The sequence below is a fragment of the Sciurus carolinensis genome, chromosome 2 (assembly GCF_902686445.1).
Source record: "Sciurus carolinensis chromosome 2, mSciCar1.2, whole genome shotgun sequence".
Classification (NCBI taxonomy): domain Eukaryota; kingdom Metazoa; phylum Chordata; class Mammalia; order Rodentia; family Sciuridae; genus Sciurus; species Sciurus carolinensis.
In genome coordinates, this window is record NC_062214.1 from 169,670,324 (window position 1) to 169,689,364 (window position 19,041).

The window sequence follows — 19,041 nt, forward strand, 5'->3', positions numbered from 1 at the left end:
TAGATTCAGTGCCTGGTTTTGTTTATTATAATACTAGCATGTCATGATGTAACATAAAAATTGATAATAACTGTGATACAAATTGCTTAAGATTGGAGGCATATGGCCTTGGGAACTTCATCAATTGTGAGCTTGCAGAAGGGATTCAAGATCTTGGCACACCTGCAAGGTAACACGGCATGTGCCACAGAAACAGGTTGTGTGGCTGTGACAGAACTTACCTAATAGGTATATTTTAATATTAATAAAAAGTGACAGCATGTTTAGGTAATATAATTTTGTTTGATAATCTTGTTAGTTTGTATTGACATATTGCAATACATTACATTACATGCAATACATTATAATATGTCATATTGTAATGACATACTGCTAGCATTTTATTTAGTTTTATTTACCTTATATTGTGTTTTCAGATTGGATCTGGTTCCTCTCGTCTTGGAACAGCAGCAACTATTAAAGGTAGACATGATCTAACTTGAACATTGCCTCTGACTTTCCATTTCTTTTTTGTTTGTAATAAAGATAATAGTACTCCACAGTCAAATGTCATTTTTGACCTTAGAGCTAAAATTATTTATTTTGTTAAAGATCGCTTGATTTAAAACTTTGGATTATGCAAAGAGGTATGAAGGGAGAGGTGGGGTGGGAGGGGATGGGAAGGACTGTAGAATGAGACAGACATTATTACCCTATGTACAGTATGAAAAAAAATTTTAAAACATTGCTTGATTTAAATTGTTCTCTTTTCATCATCTAAATTCCAACATAATGACCATTTATTTGTATTATATTACACAAATTATAAGTTTTTAATATGTAAGAAGCTTCCTTGCTAATAGCAAATACATACTTTCACATGTTTAGGTGAGGATCATGGAAAATTTATTCAATGTGAAAAATTTAAATACGACTGCAGATATTCTATACAAATACTTAAGATAAATTCACATTATTTTTGTCTTACAGTTTTTTAGTTTACTTATTTTTCCAAGGAAGGAAATTTATGTTATTTCAAATTTTTCCAACATAATTTGTTCTTAAAATCTTTTTTTTTGGGGGGGGGGGGAGGGTTACCAGGGATTGAACCTAGGGGTACTTAACCACTGAGCCACATCCCCAGCCCTTTTTTGTGTTTTTATTTAGAGACAATGTCTCACTAAATTGCTGAGGGGCTCCCTAAGTTGCTGAAGCTGGCTTTGAACTCTCCATCCCCCTGCCTCAATCTCCTGAGCTGGTGGGTTTACAGGCATGTACCACCATGCCCAGCTAAAATCTACTTATTTTTTGAAGAAATAGTTTTACTAGCTAACATTATGAAGCTTTCCACATTATTGTTTTTTTTAGTTCTCTGAGAATAATTATGTGCTCTGATAGTCCATGATATTTCAGTTAGTTCATCTTCCATTATTGGAACCTTTGATATACAGAAGCTGCTTTAGTTGATAGGTATCTACCATACTCCTGATGTCCTTTCTTGGTCATGTCACATTTAGCCTTTACTTTAATACAGTGTCCTCATGTGTTTTTCTTAACTTTATAGGAGATACAGACACTGCTAAGACTTCTGATGATATCAGTTTAAGTCTGGGCCAGAGCTCTAGTCTTTGTAAGGAAGGAAGTGAAGAACAAGGTAAGAACCTTAAGTCACACAGTGATACACATTGTAGTGACCAGGGTGAATTTGTGGAATACGTTATTTACATTTTGCTAGTTTGTAATAATGTAATATGGTTATTTTTAGGAAACATTAAACAATATGATTTACTGAGAGAATAATAATACAGCATTATAAGTACTTTTCCCTCACTGAATTCAATTATACATGTTCTGACAAATAAATATGAAGAGAGAAATTTTATAAACATGTGTCCCAGAGTAAGTATGAGATGAGAGTTAAGAATCATGCTATTCTTTAGTTGGTTAGAGCATTGAGCTGAACTAAGTAATAACAGTATGTAAAACTACCATTTTCTATTTCAGTATGATCTCTAAATGCCAGCTGCTTCATCTCTTACCTGACTGCAGAAACAATTATGAATTATAAAGAGAAATAACTTGCTCTTGGATTTTCTGAGAAACTTTGTCTCTAACACAGTACTTTCCTATAGCAGATTATTAATAGAAAGTTTGGTTACATGTGCTTTTTTTCCTTCTTACTCAACTCCATTATAAGTAAATATTTAGGACTTTATAGAGTTTGTTTTTGACTAAGATATTTTCATGTTTGAGTTTTGATTTTCAAACATGAAAGGACAGATAAGTCATTTCCATTTTTAAGTGGAGATTTTCAAAGGTTGTATAGAAACAAGGAACCAGAATTGAATGAGATATCTGTCTTCCTGTTTTTACCCTGTTGTAAACTATTATTCTCTTAGCTGTGGTGATGACATTTGGTGAATAGATTGGCTGAAAGATTTTCTATTCTTAATCATGAAGGTTGCTTATGAGGTTGCACATCAATCACTAAATTATGACATGTCCATTAATTTGATATCTTACTCAAGTCCATTTCTCACAAGTATTTTTTTATTGGTATTTGGAAATTTATTACTGTAACTCTTAGCTTTTTTGAAATTAAAATAAAGACCTGTAAACATACTATATCGTATGGAAACCTTTTTTTTTGTTTTGTTTTGCTTTATTTTTTAAAGATGAATCAGAAAAAAAAGAAAAAAAAAGATGAATCAGTTGTTTTGAGAGTTATAGTATCCTTTTCTATAATATATAGCCATTGGAAGAATGTCTTAACACTAGGTGATAATCTTAGAAGGGTTGGCACCACTGCTTTTAAGCATCATTTCTCACATTATCTTGTTTTGTATATGGAAAGTACCCATGTACAAGCAAGATTTTTATAGTCCGGCTACTTGAGGTTGCCATCTATCCGTCAACTAGCTACATGTTAACATAGACAATGATATCTAACCTTTATTGAGCACATAGTTGTCCAGGTTAGGTATCAGCAAACTTATTCTGAAAAGAGCCAGATAGCTTTGTAGGCTGTGCATTCTCTCTTGTTACCCAATGACCTCAGCTTTGCCATGATAGAATGAAAAGAACCATAAACAATCTATAAACAAGTGGGCATGGCTGTGCTACACTAAGACTTCTTTACAAATGTGACCAGATTTGGTTCCATGGTCCTTAGTTTGTCAACTCGGGATTTAGGTCATCTTCTAAGCACTTGACATGTATTTACCCAGTTTAATATTCACTATGAGCATTTGAAATTGATACTGCTGTTATTTTTACTTTACAAGTAAGCATATTATGGGTTAGAAGTTAAAATAAACTTGCCCAAAGTCACACAGCTACAAAGTGGCACTCCTATAAATTAAATCTAGTTTTGAATCACTCTTTTAACCACTCTGTGATACTACTTTCATTTAATTTTATAACTTGCTTTTATTGTGTAACATTTTTCCACTTAACAAATATTATTGAGTACTCATTTTTTTCCTGACACTGTTTTTAAGTACTGGCAATAAACCAGTGAACAGACAAAAATTTCTACCCTTGTGTGACTTCCATCCTATTAACATGTAGTCATATATATATGTCAGTACATATGTAGTAGGCAGAGGATGAGGAGTGATAGGGGCTTAAGAAGTTGTAATTTTAGTAGAGTGATTGAGGGAAGACTCACCTAGTACAAAGACCTGAAGGAGTGTGCTTTCAGGGCATCTAGAGGATTGGGGATCCTTTCATGTAGAGGTAATAACAAGTGCAAAAACTGTAAAGTAGGAATGACTGGGCAGGTTTAAGAAATAATATGACTGCTGCAAAATCAGTAAAGGGCCAACTTCTGTAGTGTCTGTGAAGTCATTTTAAAGATGTTCGTTTTAATTCTCAGTGAGATGATGAACTACTAAAGGGTTATATTATGTTTTAACAGAATCACTGTGGCTTCTATGTTGAGAATATATTAAAAGGGGCAAAAGCTGAAGCAGAGAGCTCAGTTATCATATTATTGTACCAGTCCAGGGCACAGGTCATGGTTTAGCTAGCTTAGAGTTTAGGTGGATTGTCTTCCTGATCCAATTCGTCCTTCGTTGTGACTGTGTTTTGGCACCACCTAGTGGCAATTTTTCATTCTGGCTTGATTATTATTTGGACTTGTGGTTGTCTTGGTGGCTAGCTTGAATTTATAGGGCAGTAACTTTTAGTTGCTTAACAGTTAATTAATTAATTGGCACTCTTTTTGTCAACATTATTTAGGATTTTCAGGAAAAACCTAATGATGTGGGTGTGTATCGTCTTTTTTCTTCAGTTCTAAGGACTTCATTACAGTGTCCCCATTTAGCCTCACTCATGTCATCCCTGTCTAAGATCCGATCTTCAGACCATCCCATAAATGTACTAGGGTTGAGTAGAAGATAGAGGAACTTGTTCTAGGCATTTCTGAATGTTTACTGTGGAGCCAAAAAACTGTCTGAGATCTACACAAGAGGGATTATAGACAGATAAACGAAAAATTTTAAGTACTGAGTTTTGAGTTGCTCACTTTAAGAAGTCCAGGAGACAGAGAAGGAACAACTAGTGAAATAGAAGGAAAACTGAGACTTATGTCCCAGCGTTTCAAGAATGGATTGATCAGGTTTGCTAAATGTTGCTGACAGATCAAGGGACATGTAGACTGAGACTTGCCCATTGAGTTTAACAGTGTACAAGGTATTGGTGACCTTGAAAGACATATTTTTTTTTTTTTTTTTTTTGCGGTGCTGAGGATCGAACTCAGGGCCTTGTGCTTGCGAGGCAAGCACTCTACCAGTTGATCTATCTCCCTAGCCCAAAAAACATATTTTTAAAAATTAAATCTTTATTTATTTTAATGTGGATTGAACCCAGTGCCTCACACGTTAAGCAAATCCTCTACCACTGAGTGACAACCCCAGCCCATTGAACGGCATAGTTTTAATGGAGAGGGATTAATTAATAGAATCAGAGAAGAAGATTGAAAAAGTGACTATAAAATACTCTCAAGGAATTTTTGTAAGGGGGGGGCAGATACCTAAGTTGGTAGCTGTAAGAGGAAGTAAGGATAAAGGAAAGATTTGGATTTTGTAAGAGAAATAATAGTATGTTTGTACAGTTGATGGGGAATGATCTAGAAGAGGGGAGGAAAATATGATTTATGTTAGAAAATTAGTATATCTGCCACTGAGAAACTTTTGTTAATATTTTTGGTATGTAACTAATTTTTTTATTTTTTTATTATGACATAACTTGCATGCCATAAAATTCACCTTTTATAATGTCCAATTTAATGGTTTTTAGTATATTCACCACTATCTTAATTCCTGAACATTTTCATTACCATAAAAAGAAGGCTGCACCCATTATACTGTCATCCCTTCTTCAGCCAGCCTCTGATAGTCACCAGTTGTCTTTCTATCTCTATGTATTTTCCCGTTCTGAACATTTCATATAAATGGAATTGTATAAAGCATGGCTTTTTGTGTCTGGTTTCTTTCATATACTGTTTTGTTGTATGTATTAGGACTTAATTCATTTTTATGGCTAAATGTCAATCCCCCTATTAACACCTAAAAAATTCCTCTGGACAGAGTTAAACCTTTAATGATACCTTTGTTTAGCATTACTGAAAAAAATACATACATTAAAATTTGACTGTAATGTGAAAATATTTAAATTTCTACTTCATTAATGTCTTAAAAGAGTTTTCAACTACTTGCTCAGGGTAGATAAATTTTTGTTCTATAAAATTTATATCCTTGATAATTACTGATGAGAGAGATATTGAGATTTATCTCATAGTAACAAATTATAATTTAATGCTACAAAATAAATAGGATGCTAGCTTTTACATTTTGAAATTTAGAGAGGAATAGTAACAACTCTTTTGGGCAAATGATAAAGAACTTGGGTTTTACTTATCTTGAAAACTTTAAAACAGAATAAAGCATGATAGGGCATTTATAAATTATAATTTATGTGGTACATTCTAGAGGCTATTGAAGTTTTTAATTATTTAGATCAGATTTAGATGTAGATTTTTTTTTAAAGGTACATAAACATTTCTAGAACTCATTTTATTTTAGTCCTAAGGAGAAATGTCTACTTTAATCATTAAGATTCTACTGAGAAGAATCAGACTCACTATAGAATTTATTATTATACTTGTGTATGCAGTTAGGACAAATAAGATAATGCTGCTTTTTATTGAACTAAAAGCAGGTTCAAGCATCTTTTCTGTCAAAATGTATAGTAAAAAGATCAGCTTTGTGCAGATCAGTTGCCAAGCTATATACCAAGATAAATTACAATGTAGGTAGGTTACTTATATTTATTTACATATTATATATGGTACTTCAAGTCACTTATCACTACCCTAAATGATGGATTAAAGGAATGGACTTACATATAGGAGGATATATTTTTTTTTCATGAGGAATTTTGGATTGCTGTATGAATGATGCAAGAGAAAGTGCAATATTTTGTCCTGTAATTATTGTTATTTTTTTAAACCATTATGAACAGTATGATACCTGCATTGTTCTGTCGTATTTGGTAAGCCCTGTGATTTTTTGTTTTTTAGTATTCTAGGTTTTTGTTAATTTGTAAAATATTGATATGAGTTTTTCAGAAGGAGTTTAGTATTGTGTTAGGTAAAATAATGGTAGCTACCATTAATTGTAACACTATTCAAGCCAAGCATATGCGAAGAATTCAATATTCCTTGCCTACTACTTCTCAGTGAGGTTGACATCATATTTTATAGATGAAGAAGCAGGCTCAAAAGAGTAACCCAAGGTTACCTGATTGGTAAGTTAGAGGTTGCAGAGAAATCCGGGTCCATTTTAAATATAATCCTTTGTTGCTTCTTATTTTATTATTGATAGTCTATAGAACCTTTTCCGAGGCCAGGTGGAGAACTCAGATTTGAAAGTTCAGTTCATTTCATTAGTTGAAAGCTTTCTTTGTGTAGCTGTGAAATAAAAACCAGCTCTTTGGAATGACTGGTCAACTGTTATTCAGTGAACTGCTTGAGAAATTGTTTATACTTGATTTACTGTGTGCTTTGAATTCTTTCCATTGTTAAACAGTACAGAAGCATATCATACATCTGTGTTAACATTTCCAAATATGTGTTTGAAACAGATTTGGCAACTGATCGGAAGCTCTTCCGTCTAGTCTCCAATGACTCCTTCATCTCCATTCAACCTTCCTTGTCCTCTTGTGGACAGGACTTGCCAAGGGACTTCAGTGACAAAGTGAGTCTGCCAAGTCATAGCCACCACCACCACATTGATCAGTCTCTGTCCAGTGCCTGTGATACAGAAGTAGCCTCTCTTGTACCTTTACATTCACACTCTTACCGGAAAGATCACCGGCCCCGAGGTGTACCACGGACTTCCAGCTCTGCTGTGGCTTTTCCTGACACTTCACTGAATGACTTCCCTCTTTATCAGCAAAGACGTGGGTTAGATCCAGTTAGTGAGTTAGAATCTTTAAAGCCTCATTCTGGATCCAAAGAATCCTTGGTGGAAAATGCTTGTCTACCTGGGGAATTTCAGCTTGCTGGTGATCTGAAAAACAGTAATTCTCAGCCACCAACAAAAAGTGGGAAGAGCAAAGCACTGAATGCAGACAAAAGCATGGACAGTCTGAGGAGCCTGAGCACACGGAGTAGCGGGTCCACAGAGAGCTACTGCAGTGGCACAGACCGTGATACTAACAGCACCGTCAGCAGCTATAAAAGTGAGCAGACCAGCTCCACTCACATAGAAAGCATCTTGTCAGAACAGGAAGAGTCTCCTAACGTGGGAAAGAAAAGTGCTAAGAAAAAAGAGTGCTGTGCTGACTCAGAGAAGAGTTGCTGTGCCAGTGACAAAAGGACTAACAGTGACAAGACTGCCCTGGAAGTGAGCACGAAGGGTGGGGCTCCTGAGGCCCAGGATTCTCAGGCCCCTGAGGAGATGCCCAACCAGAGAGGGCTCAGCACCTCTGCATCTGAAGAAGCCAATAAAAACCCCCATGCGAATGAGCTCATTGCACCAGAGGACCCACCACCTGAGAAAACTGCTGAAAACAAAGAAGAGCAGAATGAGAAGTCTGCCATTTTGGTGGATTCAAAAGTTTGTAAAGATGCTGGTGGAAAGCAGAAGGAAGGGGATGTACGACCCAAATCCTCTAGCTTAATCCACCGGACAGCCTCTGCCCACAAGTCAGGCAGGAGACGGACAGGGAAGAAACGAGCCAGCAGTTTTGATTCAAGTCGACACAGGGACTATGTTTCCTTTCGAGGTGTTTCTGGAACCAAACCACATAGTGCTATATTTTGTCATGATGAGGACTCCAGTGATCAAAGTGACTTGAGTAGAGCATCAAGCGTCCATTCTGCTCACCACTTCAGCAGTGACAGCTCTTCCAGCACTACTTCTCATTCGTGCCAATCTCCTGAGGGCAGATATAGTGCTCTAAAGACCAAACACCTTCATAAGGAAAGGGGCACAGACCCAGAACACTCACACAGAGCTCATCTGGGTCCTGAAGGAACTGGCAAAAAGCGGGCCACACGACGGACTTCCAGCACAAATAGTGCCAAGACTCGTGCTAGGGTATTAAGCTTGGACAGTGGCACAGTAGCATGTTTGAATGACTCAAACAGGCTAATGGCACCTGAAAGTATAAAGCCCTTAACCACTTCAAAATCAGATCTTGAGGCCAAAGAGGGAGAGGTGCTGGATGAGCTGTCTTTATTGGGTCGGGCTTCCCAGCTAGAGACAGTCACTCGATCTAGGAATAGTTTGCCAAGCCAGGTTGCATTTCCTGAAGGGGATGAGCAAGATGCAGTCAGTGGAGGTAAGTAAAGTACAAGAAGCGACATCCCAAGAGTCACACAAATTAGATGCTATTGATGACAGTAATGCTTATTAAAATGTGTCTTCTGTTAATATTCCCCTTCTACTGTGCTGTAAAACAAGCTTTCTTAAATGAAGGAGATTATTGTCTTATAAAAGGTTTTGGAATGTATACCAAAAAACATATTGGGTTTGTCAGTTTGTTCTTGAAGGCCTCTGCTTGTCTAAGCTAGTTGCCATATGTTAATATTTTGCCAGAAATAACAGATATTAGACCCCTTTCCACGTAAAGCAGTAGCAACGACAAATAAGAATTACATTAGCATAGTAAACTACTTTTCATCTCTTATATAGTACATGCCACTGAACTTCCAGAATTAGATTACTCTGCTTATCATATGAAATTTCTCCAAATATTACCTTAGCTTTGGTTATATACTTTAAAAACTGTGGCTGTCTTTTGTCTGTTCATTTGATTTTATTTCATGTTTAATTCAAGTTTGAGACACTAAGAGAAAAATTTTTTTCCTATAACTAACATTTTTCTTAAATAACCTTCAATTTTTAGATTATATTAGCATTTGGTATTCATTAATGGATGTGCGATGCCCCCAAGACAGTGATAGTGTTTTGGTTAAGATAATAGCTTATTTATTTCAGGTTTATGGGGAATTGTACAAAATTGGATACGTAGGTAATTTTTGTACTCTGTCCTTGTGTGTTGGCCTCTTTATTTTAGTTGTTTTATGTAGTTGTTTCTATTTCCTCCTAACTAGAATAGTTTAGTATGTTCTGATTATTAGAAATTTGCTTTTTGAATAGAACTAGAAGAATTAGTTCTTCTTTTATTAGCATCTTAGCTTTTTAAGATTCTACACTATTACCTTTATTTTGCTTTATCTTTAGTTTTAAATTTGAGTCTATTGATGTAGTAGTGTTCAGTCTCTTGTTAAATGTAAACTGAGCCAGGCATGGTGGCACACATCTGTAATCCCAGCAACTCAGGAGGCTGAGACAGGAGGATCACAAGTTCAGAGCCAATAATCAGCAATTTAGTGAGACCCTGACTCAAAAGGATACATAAAAAAGGCTGGGAATGTGGCTCAGTGGTTAAGTGCTCCTGGGTTTAATCCCTGGTACCAAAAAAAAAAAAAAGAAAGAAAAAAGAAAAGTTAAGCTGGATTTTTTTGTTGGTACAGACATTCCCAAACATGTGACAGTACTTTTTATGTCAAAGAATTTTAATTTCATCCGGAGTATTTTACAAGTCCACATTGTGGTAAATATTTCTCTCTCTCTCTCTCTCTCTAACCTCCCACCTCTTTCCTGTCTTTGGTAAAATTTCTAACAAAGATTAATTTCTAATGGATTGTGAAGTGCCTCAGGAAGAAAGTAGTCTATCAAACCTAAATTTTGGGAATGGATTGTATCTGAAATGGTTTTAACCATTTGATATCAATGTAGTAATTATGTTTCCTGGAGTCATTTTTTAAGAAGACATTAAGTTATAAAATAGCTTAATCCTTAAAGTTGTTACAAAAAATTACGAGTAAACCTGCTTTATTCTTACAGTTGCTATCAAAATAAAATTTGAACATATTATAATGTAAAATACTGTTATTCTAAGTATTATTGAAATGTAAACACTGAAAATATGTGCAAGACCTATAGTAAGTCTGTGCATTTATTTTTAAACTGTCATTTCCTTTTCACAGGTAATATGGTTCTCTTTTTTTAAGGAAGAGATACATGAAAGGTGCTGTTTACTTCTTGATACAGTTCTTTGGCTCATTAAAAGCTCTCATTTTTCCAGATTCCAGCTTCTGATTGCTTTGTTTATATTCTTTTTTAAAGATCCCATTAAATGTTAATGAGAAACAAATAATGAATTAAAAGTTTTTATTCCTACTTTGGTAGAAGAAGTGTAACAGTATGTGAACTATTAAAAATCATTTTTTGCTGAAGGAGGAACTATTTTTGAGCTTCATTGTGTAAGCAAAACAAAATTACTTAAATGTGTTGGGGATTTATGTTCAGTTGGTTTTCATCACAACTAAATATATGGGTTTTGTTGGAGGTTCATTTATTTGGACATTTTGGAAGCTTAGAAATAGTGGGAGGGAATTTGTTTTTATTCTCATTATTTAAAATTATGTAGAATCTCCTCTATTGTCATGTATAACTAAAAAGAATAAAAATAAAAAGTTTTAAAAAATTATATAGCATCTCAAACATGTTAAGGCTATTTTTTTATATAAATATTTGTTATAGTATTGTCTGTCAATTTAGGAGAAATGTTTTTGGGCTATCTAGTTTTTCTGGCATACTGTATTTCTGAGCATGTCAACAAAATGTTACTGCTTAACTCTTTTTTTTTTTTTAATTATTGTACACAAATGGGATACATGTTGTTTCTCTGTTTGTACATGGCGTAAAGGCATACCATTTGTGTAATCATAAATTTACATAGGGTAATGTTTGATTCATTCTGTTATTTTTTTCCCTTCCCCCCACCCCTCCCACCCCTCTTTTCCCTCTATACAGTCCTTCCTTCCTCCATTCTTGCCCTCCTCCCTAAACTTAACTCTAACCCTAACACTAACTCTTCCCACCCCCCATTATGTGTCCTCATCTACTTATTAGCGATATCATTCTTCCTTTGGTTTTTTGAGATTGGCTTATCTCACTTAGCATGATATTCTCCAGTTTCATCCATTTGCCTGCAAATGCCATAATTTTATCATTCTTTATGGCAGAGTAATAGTCCATTGTATATATATACACCACATTTTCTTTATCCATTCATCAATTGAAGGACATCTAGGTTGGTTCCACAATCTGGCTATTGTGAACTGAGCAGCTATGAACATTGATGTGGCTGTATCTCTGTAATATGCTGATTTTAAGTCCTTTGGGTATAAGCCAAGGAGTGGGATAGCTGGGTCAAATGGTGGTTCCATTCCAAGTTTTCTAAGGAGTCTCCATACTGCTTTCCAGAGTGGCTGCACTCATTTGCAGCCCCACCAGCAATGTATGAGTGTACCTTTCTCCCCACATCCTCGCCAACACCTGTTGTTGCTTGTATTCTTGATAATCGCCATTCTAACTGGGGTGAGATGGAATCTTAGGGTGGTTTTGATTTGCATTTCTCTTATTACTAGAGATGTTGAACATTTTTCCATATGTTTGTTGATTGCTTGTAGATCTTCTTCTGTGAAGTGTCTGTTCATTTCCTTAGCCCATTTGTCGATTGGATTATTTGCATTCTTGGTGTAGAGTTTTTGAGTTCTTTATAGATTCTGGAGATTAGCGCTCTATCTGAAGTATGATTGGCAAAGATTTTCTCCCACTCTGTAGGCTCTTTCTTCGCATTGCTGATAGTTTCCTTTGCTGAGAGAAAGCTTTTTAGTTTGAATCTATCCCAGTTATTGATTCTTGCTTTTATTTCTTGTGCTATGGGAGTCCTGTTGAGGAAGTCTGGTCCTAAGCCGACATGTTGAAGCTCTGGACCTATTTTTTTCTTCTATAAGATGCAAGGTCTCTGGTCTGATTCTGAGGTTCTTGATCCATTGTGAGTTGATTTTTGTGCAGGATGAGAGATAGGGGTTTAGTTTCATTCTGTTGCATATAGATTTCCAATTCTCCCAGCACCATTTGTTGAAGAGGCTATCTTTTCTCCATTGCATATTTTTGGCCCCTTTGTCTAGTATGAGAAAATTGTATTTATTTGGGTTTGTGTCCGTGTCCTCTATTCTGTACCATTGATCCACCTTTCTATTTTGGTACCAATACCATGCTGTTTTGTTACTATTGCTTTGTAGTAGAGTTGAAGATCTGGTATTGCGATACCCCCTGCTTCACTCTTTCTGCCAAGGATTGCTTTAGCTATTCTGGGTTTTTTATTCTTCCAGATGAATTTCATAATTTCTTGCTCTATTTCTGTAAGGTACATCATTGGGATTTTAATTGGAATTGCATTGAATCTGTATAGCACTTTTGGTAGTATGGCCATTTTGACAATATTAATTCTTCCTATCCAAGAACATGGGAGATCTTTCCATCTTCTAAGGTTTTCTTTAATTTCTTTCTTTAGTGTTCTGTAGTTCTCATGGTAGAGGTCTTTCACCTCTTTTGTGAGATTGATTCCCAAGTATTTAATTTTTTTCGAAGCTATTGTGAATGGGGTAGTTTTCCTAATTTCTCTTTCTGAAGATTCATCGCTCATGTATAGAAATGCCTTAGATTTATGTGCATTGATCTTATATCCCGCTACTTACTGAATTCACTTATGAGATCTAAAAGTTTTCTGGTGGAGTTTCCTGGTTCCTCTAAGTATATAATCATATCATCAGCAAATAGGGATAGTTTGAGTTCTTCTTTGCCTATTCGTATCCCTTTAATTTCTTTGGTGCTTAACTCTTTATATGCCTTAGATAAAACCTTAAATAGATTTTATTTCAGTGAATTTGGAGGTATTGGTGAGTTCTCCAATTATTTATTTTTGTTTTATTTTTAAGGTTGGTGGTGTGGGTTGAAAAGGGATAGAATTTAGGAAATGCTTTTTAAAGTACTAAAATAAAATATTTAAAATAGGAATTAATCTAGTTTAGTGACATCTTTTAGTATAGGAGCGCTCATGGAAAAACTACTTACCTACTTCAACCCTCAGCTTCTTCCTCTTAAAATGAAATGATGGTCATACCTATTTCATAGGGTAGTTGTGAAGATTAACATGTACTAAAACATGTACTAAAATGCTTAGGCAGTCTGGTACACAGAAAATGTTGCTGCTGTTATTGTTATTAAGCAGGCAGGATATTTTTGCTGTCCTATTAATTCAATGGTATAAATAAAGTAGAAGAAAACAATAACATACAGAAATAAATGAGAGATGGTTCTAATTGTGCTATTGTGTGAAACTTGACAATAGTTAGAATAAAAATATTATCCGAATTTCTAATTCTTTACATAATACCAACAGAAAAAATTATTTTTTTATTGGCATCTAGTTTTATGAGTTTAACCTTACTTTGGTAGCAGTGTGCCATATAACCTATTTTTTAATGTTTAGTTATAAAAGATGTTTGTTTTTATAGAACATCTTATCATTAATAAAGTACTTTGGTGAAAATCAGATGTTACAAATAATCATCTGTGGTTACTTAGGAAAAAAGTTTTAAGTTCAGACTAAGAGATTTTCTGTTGACCTCTTTTTATACTTAATATTTTAATTATAAGGCATATCTCTAATTTATGACGATGTTTTAAGAACAAAAATGTACACAATTATATATGCTAGAAAAAGTCCTCTGTTTTCTAGTTTGTATTTTAATAAAATCATTTTTTTCTTTTAAAATTTTTATTGGTGCATTATCATTATACATAATAGTGAAACTCATTGTGACAAATTCATACATGTTCATAACATGATTTGCTCTGCTTAAATCCCCAGTATCTCCCCTTTCCCTTTCTTCCTCGTTCCTTCTGATTCCCTTCTTCTACCCTATTGTCTGTCCTTTACCCCCTTGATTCCTTTCCCCTACCCTGCTGGTCTCCTTTTAATTAAAATCATTTTGTTTTGGGCTATTAAATTTATTTTCTACATGATTCAATACTATTAGCATATTTTCTCTATCAGGTGTCAGATTGTAAATAATAGCCAGAGTAGTTTGTGTTTACTAATTATTCGTTGTACATTTTTCTTAATTTCTTAACCTGTATTTCTCTGAGAAAATTATTTTAAATAGAATGTTTAGATTACTTTGTAAGTAATCCTTTAATAACATTGTGTTTTGAGCCAAAGATAATCTCTTCCCACCCCCCACTTCCATACTGGGAATTGAACTCAAGGCCTTACACACACTAGGCACATGCTCTACCACTGAGCTATGTCCCCATCCTTTTTAAATTTATTTTGAGACAGTCTCACTAAGTTGCTGAAGTTGGCTTTGAATTTTTGGTCCTCCTGCTTCAACCTTCCAAGTAGCTAGGATTATAGGCTGTTATCGTGTGTGTACCACCATGCCTGGCTCAAAGATAATCTTTTAAGAGACCTATTCACAGAAAAGTCAAGTCTTCTAAATAAACAAATTTCTGAGGGTTTGTACTATACATGTAAATTGCAGTTTTTTTTTTTTTTCTTCCTGTTCAAATAGCACTGGACATTGGAAGGAAAAGACAAATACCACTGAAAAGACAAGAAAATGTGAATTAAAGCTTTTATACTTCACTAAGTAAATAAGGCTCTAAAGACTAATAAACTTGGTTTTCTGATTTCTTGGTCCACATGCCATGTTAGAAGAAGCAAGTTAGTAGAGGGGATGGATAGAGGCTGAAGTAAGGACAGCAGAAAATATTCACAGTCTGCTGTAAAGGAGGAGCTGTAAATATACAGAGCAAAGCCAGGCACAAGAGAGTATGGTCAGTCAATATAGGGACAAACCATCTTTTATTTTAATAGTCTCCAAGGACGTCATAGTATCTACTTAATATTGTATTGCAGTACAGTTCTGTATTTGTATGAGTGGTTGACCCTGATTCATTAAGATTATTCAGGCTATTCAAAGCTTAGACATAAAAAGCTTAGAAGTATGCTCATTAAATGAAGTGAATCAGCTTTGGAAAAACAATCTTCCCTTACAGTAGTATCAAGAAAAGAGGTATTTTATTGAGAAAGTTAAGTGTTTATATATGGAAATAAACCTTCCAATATTTTTTCTTTCTGGCAGAACTGAAATTTCTGTTTGAAAATAAATCAGTTACTTTTTAATATCACCTCTAATTAATGACTGAATACTCTAGACAAGCCATTAAGTTCATGCCTCAGTTTCCTTAATTTAAAAATAAGAATCATAACTCTAGGCCTGTCTCACAGTTAACTAGCAGACTTCGATGGGCTTAGAAGTGTGGAAGCACTTTATCAATTATACATTCATTATGTAATCTAAAAATGCTCATCATTTCAGTAAGTTTCCCTTTTCAAATATATCATTTTAAATATATATTCTTCCCTAGCAACCCATTGTTAGGTGAATCTCTGAGAAAATAAATGGAAAATTGTATTTGAATGCACTTTTCTAAAAGAAGTTTGATAATCTTTTATTCCATTCACAAAGGATTAAGAAGGATTAGGAATTATTTATGAAAGTAAGTAATCTTTGTGCTACTATATCTTTTTGGAACTGTTCGCTGCTTGTGTTAGTAGACTCCAAAGTATCATTTAGTTTCTAGAAAGCATTTTGTCTCCCCAACTCTACCCATCTGTGTTGCTGCTGGGATTGTGGAAAATATTAGTGAGGATATGCAAATTGTCTTTAACTTAAAATACAGCTCATAATTTTGTTGTTGTTTGTTGTTGTTTGGTGACTTGTCAGAAAGCAAAGAATTTTTTTAAACTGTTTGTGCAGATGGGAATTACTTTAATTCAGAATCAATGCTTAAACGTTGTGCAGTAGATTCTGATTGTTCTTCAGCCTCCCAGAAAATGGTGTTTCCGCATTTATTTATCAGAACAAAATCTTTGCATGTTGACCTTAACATTGTTCTTGACGGGCATGGAAAATAATAAAGGGAAAACATGTTTAGATAAAATGGATTTCATGTCTAGACTAAAACATTTATTTTAGAAATTTTTTGGTAAAACCATTGGAAGTTTGTTTCTTTATATGTATTTTCATTCCTACGTAAGATTGTTTACACTTTGAAGAATATTTCAGTGTATTCCAGAATGTTTGCAAAAGTCTTTTATTTTTCTGAGATGTATAACTTGTTTCATACTCTGACCATTTTTCTTAAAAACTTAATTTCTCAGTAGCACTTTTTTCTGATCTATTTGAGATTCACGCATACATTTTTCCCCATGGTTGTCCCAGATGTATTCCTTTTTTTCCCCGTAATCAACACTTCCCACCAAAAAGTTTTCTTGAGTAGTTTCTTCTAAATTTCTAACTTATTAACAGCAGTTGAGCTCTCTCAGGAAGCTAGGGATGGCATTATATCTCCATCAGAAAGTAACTTCCAACCTATGAATCCTTTCAATAATCAGTCAACTATGTGATTGATGTGGTTTTAGATAAATCGTCTTTATCTCTCCATATTTTTAGTCAAAACCTTCCAGTTTTTGAGATAGAATTTGGACATCTCTTTTTTTCTTCCTCACCAGTTTCACTGTTTTATGCATCCTGCCTTTAATATTTTTCTATAGCCATTCATAGAGTAAAGCCATCTGATAGTCTTTTGTTTTAATATCCCTATATAAAAATAAATAGTTACACTAAAATAATTCATCATGGAACATGTAGAATTTTCCATAATTGATTGGGATAACTGGGAAGTAACACTTGAAGTAGGAAGTGTGGGATATGTATTTTACTTCCTTTGTGTTCTTCAGCAGGGATCAAACCTCTGCTGTCAGAATATCTGAGGATATTTGTACCTTGACCATAAATTGCTCGTGGGCTTAAACCTTATTGAGCGATTGTATCAGTCATACTGAAAAATAAGAAACTGAACTATCTGAAGATCCCTCTTAGTGATGGTCATAAATTTGGTCTTTTGTAGTAATTTTGACACAAATAAATGATTAGAATGTCAGAATGTTGCAATTTAGAACAATATTTTTTGAAATTATATATATAACAACTATATGCTCTATCTTATCTTCCATGGTTTGTGAATCATTTTGAATGTGAATTTTTTCCCTTTTGTACACAGACATAAAGTTTAATTGTACCTAAAGCGTCAGTTTTTCATCATTTGTGTTTTATGGTCTTATAGTCAACTAATTAACTTCATCCTTCTTTGCCAGAAGATACTTGGGTTTTATGCAGTTTCAAAATGTCAACTTCAAAAATCAGTAATTTCTCCCTTCCCCTTGGTGCCCTTGTTGAAAGATTACAAAAACAAAAACAAAAACATTAAAACTCATTTTCTTTCTCCTAAAAAGTAAAATGGTTCAAAAAGTGTTTTTTTACAGTTGACTTGTATAAGGAAATTTTCATCAAGTTTGGCTGTATCTTGTATGATTATAACAAATTATTTTAATGTTTTTAAAGATCACCTTAACCCCCCCCTCCATTTCTAACAGAGATGTTTTGTATAAGTAGTAGTACATTTCCAGGGGACATGGTGTAGTCATATTTATTTGTGAATGTAAATGATAGTGGGCATTTTCTGTTAAATGTGTAGTCTTAGCTATTGTTAAAGCAGTTGCCACAATAAACATTCTCAAAGTTTTTCTAACAATAGGTATTTACATCCTTAATGGTACAAAGGGTAGTTTAGGATTATAACTGCTCTTTGGTAACATTGTTCAATGAATGCCTGAACTTTCATCTTGATGTGTTTTCAAGACCATTAAGGAATAAATGATGTTATGTTATAGCTATTTCACAGATAAAATATGAATGGTGTGTTAAAGGCAAAAAAAAAAAAAGGTTTCTGAAAATACCAAAGAACTTTTTGACTAAACATAAGCACTTGTAATTTTTTGATTTTGTTTTTTCCCCTGTACTAAGGAATAACCATCTTTGATTTAAGATTACACCATTCATTAAGTTTTTAGTAGAAGGAAGATGGTAAAGAATATTGTCTCCTATTAAATTATCTCCTATAAATTGTGTCTGGGTAAGTTTACTTGGTTATTTTGGTTGAAACAGAATGGAGTATTGAAAGTTTCATAATAAAGTTAGATTGACCTATAAATTGAGCATAATAGTTATAAATAATGACTTATAAGTAATAGCATAATTATTGTAGAGAAACTGTAGAGAAATCTTCAAAATTCTGTTACCTGACGTAACCTCACTGGTAGCTGAGAACCATTAGTAGGTGTACTAATTGCTCATCTAATTTTTCATTTCTTCCCTCAACTGGCTTGCTTTCTTCTTTGCTTTTTGTTTCATCCTTCATCTAGTGACTGTCCTGCCAACATGTTTTCTTCTTTGTAAATGATGTGGATTGCATTTTCATTTCATGGAGGTCCTGGATGTCAGGAATTGGCGAAGTATGCGATGTGCTTTATAGATTGTGATGACAAAATGGCAACCTTGCCTCTCTAGATCAGCACTGTTGGATGCAGCTTTCTATGAAGAGGGGAATGTTCTGTCTGCATTGTCTAATATTGGTAGCCACTAGCTACATGACACTACTGAAAACTTCTTTAAAGTATGATTCACAAATGTGAGGAACTGAATTTTTAACTTAAGTCACTTCG

General features: G+C 34.3%; 1 protein-coding gene across 9 annotated transcripts in view; it reads left to right on the top strand.

Annotated features, from left to right (window-relative positions):
* Nucleotides 1–19,041, top strand: part of Pcnx1 (pecanex 1) — a 168,270-nt gene that overhangs the window by 52,441 nt on the left and 96,788 nt on the right. For all 9 annotated transcript variants that reach the window (XM_047537923.1, XM_047537936.1, XM_047537933.1 and 6 more), the window contains 3 exons: nt 417–462; nt 1,544–1,633; nt 7,126–8,829. In XM_047537923.1, the coding sequence (XP_047393879.1) occupies nt 417–462; nt 1,544–1,633; nt 7,126–8,829 (1,840 nt within the window). The remainder of the gene's footprint in view (nt 1–416; nt 463–1,543; nt 1,634–7,125; nt 8,830–19,041) is intronic.